The sequence below is a fragment of the Phacochoerus africanus genome, chromosome 2, assembly GCF_016906955.1.
Source record: "Phacochoerus africanus isolate WHEZ1 chromosome 2, ROS_Pafr_v1, whole genome shotgun sequence".
NCBI classification, from domain to species: domain Eukaryota; kingdom Metazoa; phylum Chordata; class Mammalia; order Artiodactyla; family Suidae; genus Phacochoerus; species Phacochoerus africanus.
Window position 1 is genome coordinate 254,175,837 of NC_062545.1, and position 6,987 is coordinate 254,182,823.

At 43.3% G+C, this 6,987-nt stretch overlaps 1 protein-coding gene across 1 annotated transcript; it reads right to left on the minus strand.

Annotated features, from left to right (window-relative positions):
• Nucleotides 1-4,468: 4,468 nt before the first annotated feature.
• Nucleotides 4,469-5,422, minus strand: LOC125121338 (olfactory receptor 2K2). The gene has a single exon (XM_047769583.1). It carries the CDS (start codon nt 5,417-5,419, stop codon nt 4,469-4,471), a length of 951 nt encoding a protein of 316 aa, XP_047625539.1. The 5' UTR covers nt 5,420-5,422.
• Nucleotides 5,423-6,987: the final 1,565 nt, after the last annotated feature.

A 6,987-nucleotide genomic window follows, 5' to 3' on the forward strand; every position in this document is an offset into this window, starting at 1 on the left:
CTGAAGTGAATCTCAATCACCTGAGGTTCGTAAGCAAGCTCACTAACATATATACTGCAGTAATATTCTGAGTCTTTAGGAATTGGAGTGAGTTCTGCATAAACAACCAAAAAATCCAAAGGTGTTTCTCAGTTCAGTGATTCTGAAATCAAAGTGTGGTAGGAAAAATAATGGTCCCAAAGATGCCCACATCCAATTAGGATGCAGAACCAGTGACTGTGTTAGATTACACAGCTAAGGAGAATAAGGTCGCAGATGGAATTAAGGTTGTGATCAGCTAACCTTAAAATATCTTGGCCCGATGTAATCACAGAGGTCCTTAAAAGTGGAAGAAGGAGTCAGAAGAGAGAGTTAGAGAAATAGATGTGATGACACAAGCAGGGTCCGAGCGATACAATGTGAGAGATTTGACTCCTGGCTTTCTTTGCTGGCTTTGGAGATGGATCCAGGGGCTGTGTTATTCGTCTACTCAGGCTGCCATAACAGAACATCAGACTGAGTGCATTAAACAACAAAAATGCATTTTCTCACAGTTCTGGAGGATGGAAGTCTCTGATTCAGGTAGCAGATTGTCCAAATGGTAAGAGAACAGAGACAGGAAAAAAGGCAATAGAGACTCTTCTCAAGCTCCCAGGACCACAATTCCTCTAGCCACCGTGATGGGTTTGTTAGTACCTTGCATTCTTCTAGTTTTCCTCCCCGATCTGCTTGCCACCATTGATTTTTCAGAGCCCTCAGGTGACTGCTCCGCGCACTCTGTCTAGAGTTTTGAACTGCATTCAGTGAGAGAAAAAGGATGGAGTTCAGGTCACCTTGCCCAAAACTGGAATCTGTCTTCTGGATTTTGCCCTCTCCTTACTTAGGTTGCTCCTTTTCAGTGCCCCTTTGTTGACTTTGCCATGCAATGGGCTTTAAAGATTAATGTTCCTCTAGTTTCACGTAGGCAATTTTCCCACTCCATACTCTTTCCCTAGTTACTGTTAACCATGTTCATTACTTAAATTATTACATATACACAAACATGTCACAAGTTTATATCTCCAGGCTGATCTTTCTGATTCATTCCAAAGTAGCATATCCAACTGACTCCTTCATAGCTCTTTCGTGCCACCTGTCTAAATTAAAACTCATGGTTTTCCCTTCAACCCCAAACTTGGTCCTCTTTAAAGATTCCCTGTTTCAGTATCCAGCGTTTGTGTGTCAGTAACAGTCTTTTTTGATACTTAGAAGTCACTTTTGACATCTTTGCCTCTGTCACCACAGGAAGGGTCAAGTACTTCATTGAATAGCCATTCAAAGTTTATTACATGCATATCTGTATTCAACAGATGTGTTCATTGTCCCATGGTCCTTCACCAAAAAAGTATGCACTGACTGTCTTCCCTGTGCAAGATCTTGTGATAAGCCCTGGGTCTACAGTGATAAGTGAAATTGGTACAGTCCTTGCCTCAATGAACCTACAGGCCAACCTACCTACAGTGAGAGAGAATATTAAACAAGTCAAGCCACAAACCGCTATCAAATTGTAAATTGTGATAAATGCTTTTAATTAAAAAAGAAAAAAGAGCACAACGCTTCTATAGAAGTAAAAGGAAAGTGGGGTTCCCAGAGCAAAGGATGTGGATGATGGGCAACCAGAGTATGAAAGTCCTTGCTTGTCATCTTAAGGACTTCAAACTTTAGGGTAATAAAAAGCCCCTAAGGGCTTTAAGTGGGGAGGTGACATGATTTGATCTTTCTAAAGCACAAATCTGGTCATATAATTATTCATTCAGGAATTGATTCCATCAGAGGTGGTTTTTCTGTCTCTGTTAAATATATCTCTCTGTTTAACAGTTCATGATAAGGATCCCTTACCCAAGACTCTATAAAAGTAATGGTTGTACAAATGAACCTATCTACAGAAAAGAAACAAACTCATGGACATGGAGAACAGACTTGTGGTTGCCAAGGAGGAGGGGAAGGGAGTCGGATGGACTGGGAGTTTGGGTTAGTAGATGGAAACTTTTGCATTTGGAGTGGATAAGCATGAGATCCTGCTGTATAGCACAGGGGACTATGTCTGATCCCTTGTGATGGAACATGGTGAAGGATAATGTGAAAAAAAAAGAATGTGTGTGAAGTGTATGGCTGGGTCCCTTTGCTCTACACCAGGAATTGACAGCACAATGTAAATCAACTATAGTTTTTTTTTTAATTCTTTTAAGTAGTGATTGTAAGTAGTACTGGTCCAAATAGAATCTAACCCAAATGATGCACTGTACTGTTTGCTGATAATTAACCTCAGTACTGCCTGTACTATATGAAACATTTACATGTATATGCACTTGTTTAGCACAGCAACGTTATGGACATATGGCTGTAAATACTGTTACTTCTCATCTCTTAGCCAAGAGCTGCTAAGGAGCCATCTGCCTGGGGTCCATCCTGGGGCCTTTTCTGACACCAGGGTCATTTGTTACCTGTGTCAGTGACCCATTCTGAAAAGTTGTTTCCATGTCAGTTTGCTCAGTTCCTTGTGTCAAAGCCGATATACTGATTACTGAGGGTGTTATGTCTCCGGGTCTTTAAATTCTCATAGTTCACTCACTGCAGTGAAGATTTCAGCTACTTCCATCACTCTGGTTAGTCCTGTTTCTATTTGGCACCACACCTATGATAGCTAATTTCAGGAAGCAGACAATCCATTCTACTCAAATATAAATTCCAGCTCTACTACTCTAATAAAAGGTTCCTATTAAAGGTCCCCTCAAAAGGATTTTGAAATTGCCAGGAAATGAGCGTGGAAGTTGGGTTGAAAAGGTTGAAGTAGCGAAGAGACAAGTAGTTACTTGGAGGAGGAAAGCTTCCTGGTCACCTCTCCCCACCCAACCTGAAACCATTACTCAGGGCTTGTTTCCATCCCCCAGCATCAAATATCTCTTGGCTGTAATATCTGACACCAAATTTGTCCCCTTGCTCCATCCCCAGAATTTTGCCATGTGATTATTTCAAGGGTCTGTCGGTGTGGGTTACACATCCAGGAACATATCAAGGAAGCCCGAGATCCAAGGAAATATTTGACGATTGAATCCAGAATTCAACATCCAATAATAAAGACATAAGAATAGGTCTTTCACATTTTGAAATTTGTCAAGGGAGTTAAGCTTCATCCACTCAAGACCCTCTCCCCTTCCCACTCTAGAAGTGGAGACAGGCAAGTGAGAAGGTCCATTGCCGAGGCAGAAAGAATGAAGGGGTGGGAGTGGGGCTGGGGGTGGAATTAAAGGAAAAGAAAAAAGGGATAAATAAAAGCTAATCCCACTTTTCTTTGGAATGATAGATTTTCACCAGAAATGATGTCTCCCAGCATACGGTCATCTCTCAACCTACATCAGAATTTCTCGGGGCTCTGTACTATAAATGCAGATTATCAGGACCCGACTCTGCTACTGAATCAGAATATCTTCGAGCAAGGCCCAGTATCTGCATTTTTCAGAAGCAACATTTCTATACAGACAAAAGATTGAAAGCAACTCCTGTAAAACACTGTCTCTATAATTGCAGGGTATTTACAAAGCACACATCTCATTGCCCATGCGGATTCTTCTTCATAATTTTCCCAGGCAGTACTTACTTCTCAAAGAAAGCCAATGGTTGAAAGCCCATAAATTTATTAGTTTACTGAATGGCTGCTGTGCACATAAAAAATACATGATAATAGGAATCCATGTCCTTGTGAAGTCAATCAGCCAGTGAGGAAAAAAGACAAACATGAATGAAAGACCTAATGAGCATATGGCTGGTATTCTGGCATAGCATCGGGTACAATTTGTGCAAGGGGGTAGGTGCTCAGAAAGCCAAGGTAAGCTAATCAGGTAGGCACCAGCTGCCATACTCAGGAAGTCCAGCGCTTTAATGAGGACTTTTGAATGAGGAAGAGTCGTTAGGAAGCCACACACAGTGTGTAGAAGGAGCTGCGGCAAAGAGGTCCGAAGGATGAGGGTTACAGTTCCAGTTCGGCAACGGGGTGATGTTGAGCAAGTCTTTACATGTCTCACTGATTCTGTTTTCTCCCTTGCAGAAGCAAGACCAACCCCTAGTGGGTTTTGTTTCTTTATGCTCCCACCTCATTCTGGATAGAATTTAAGGCACAGAAGATAGACACGTTTCCTCGGGCATCAACATTCACTGACTTTCTAAATTGATCCAAGTTTCCTTCTGAGCAAACGTGTAATGACTCTATAGCCCCAGACGTCTCACAATCATAAAGCAGAAAAGACAGACATTGCTATAAATGCAAACTGGAACCTACTATCACCCACACACAATCGCTCTGGGCATACCTATCTCACACCTGTGACATTTCAGAGCTCAAGTTCAAGTCAGTGTTGTAAGGGTGAGTGCATTGCCTTGAATTGCTCTGCTGAGTTCTGCCAGGGGCACATCCCTGGTAAAAAAAAAAAAAAAAAGAACCTCAAGCATCCAGTCAGAGATGTTCCTGTGTGTGATGCGAGGACATTTTGCCCAGCATTTTTTTCACGGCATCTTTGACTTCCTTGTTTCTTAAACTGTAAATTATGGGGTTCAGCATAGGGGTGAGCACTCCATAGAGCAACGCGATGATTTTATCTCTTTCTTGTGAGCCTGATGAAGAAGGCTTTAGGTACATGGACAGGGCAGCCCCATAATACAAGATCACCACAGTCAAGTGGGCACCACAGGTAGAAAAGGCTTTGCTTCTTCCCTCTGCTGAGCTGATTCTCAGAATCGTGGAAAGGATGAAGACATAAGAGATGCAAATTAAGAGCATTGGGATGGGCAAGAGAAGCACGCTGACCACCAGCAGGATCATGTCCATGAGCAGTGAACTCATGCAAGCCAGCTTCAGCACAGCCAGAATTTCACACGTGAAGTGATCAATGAGGTTCCCACACAGGGGGACCTGCAGGGCAAAGCTGGTTTCCAGCAGGGCAGTCAGAGAGCCCGTCGCCCAGGATGCCGTGGCCATCTGCACGCAGACCTGCCTGTTCATGATGACGGGGTATCTCAGCGGGTTGCAGATGGCCACGTAACGGTCATATGCCATCACAGCCAGGAGCACACACTCCGTGGAGCCCATGGCAAGGGACAGGTACATCTGGACGGCACACCCAGAGAAGAGGATCGTTTTCTGGGCTGACAGCAAGTTCACCAGCAAAGTGGGAACAGAAGCAGATGTGTAACAAATATCCATGAAAGAGAGATTTCCGAGAAACAAGTACATGGGGGTTCGAAGGCGTGCATCTAGGATGGTGATTAAAATAAGAGTGCTGTTGCCCAAGAGGGTTGTCAGATACATGACAAGGCTGAAGACAAAGAGGGCAATCTCTAACTTGGGGTATCTAGAAAAGCCTTCCAGGAAAAAAAAGCCCCAAATGGTGAGATTTCCTCCTTGCATTTCCCTCCTTGTACCTGCAGTCATTCTAGCATTAGTCTATTCATTTCGTCGGAGGACCTAAAGCGATGGATAAAGCAAAATGTTCGCCGAGTTAGGAAAACACTTTCACACTTATCTCCACTATTATAAACACAGCTTTACCACAAGAAATCACGGGACAGTGTACCTGTTGATCTAAGGGGGTGGGGGGGACAGGTTGGATCTCCCTAAACAGTTGATTCTTTCATAATCAAATTTAGAAAAGAGTGGATTTGAAAACCAAAATAAACAAATTTAATATGTGTTTGTTTCTGTTTGTTTTGTTTTTGTTTGTTTGATTTGCTCTTTAGGGCCGCACCTGTAGCATCTGGGAGTGTCCAGGCTAGGGTTCAAATCGGAGCTGCAGCTGCCAGCCTACACCACAGCCTCGGCAACATGGAGACCAAGCCTCATCTGCGAGCTACACCACAGCTGAAGGCAACGCCGGATCCTGGACCCACTGAGTGAGCCCAGGGATCGAACCCTCATCCATATGGATACTAGTCAGATTCGTTTGCTCTGAGCCACAACAGGCACTCCAAACACATTTAATATTTGAATCTCCGCTCGTAATCCTCTGCTTGACACACAACCGGTCATCGGCAACCATTTGAAAAATAAGAAAGAACACTGACTAGATGAGCGCAAATAGATGTCAGTCAAATAAATGAGGAAAAGAAAGCACACTTGGAAAATAAAAATCAGTTTAACAATCTTGACTGGAAGAAGAGGAGGAATGCTGAAAGAAACAAATAAATGAATTTTAACTAATACCTATGAAGTTCTGCATCTCAATATACTCTGCCTTTTCAGCTAACAGCTTGGAGGTCCATACACTTGTTTCAGAAATGAGGACATTGTTTGAAGCATTGGATATAACCATTCTGATTCTGGGTAAGAGCCACTTTACACATCACACAAAATAACCTACCTTAATGAAACACTGTGACATCCGCTGTACAGTTTCCTTCATTACTGGGACTCGGACCTTTGTAAGCAAATAGTTCTAAAAATTATACCTAGGCAGTACTCTTATTACACTTGAAAACCCGTGAAGATCCAGGAAATGCAGAAAGTAAACCCCCTTTAAAAATTATCTTAAAGGAGTTCCTGTTGTGGCGCAGTGGTTAACGAATCCGACTAGGAACCATGAGGTTGCGGGTTCGGTCCCTGCCCTCGCTCAGTGGGTTAAGGAGCCGGCGTTGCCATGAGCTGTGGTGTAGGTTGCAGACGCGGCTCGGATCCCACATTGCTGTGGCTCTGGTGTAGGCCGGTGGCTACAGCTCCGATTCAACCCCTAGCCTGGGAACCTCCATATGCCGAGGGTGCGGCCCAAGAAATAGCAACAACAACAACAAAAGGCAAAAAAAAAAAATTATCTTAAAATCTCTTTGCAAAAACATGACTGGACTCCGAGGGTATTGTGCTCACTAAAATCAGTCAGACTGAGAAAGACACCATAGGATATCACTTATATGTGGAATCTAAGAAATAAACCCAACTAGGATCCATGAGGACTCAGGCTGGATCCCTGGTCTTGCTCAGTGGGT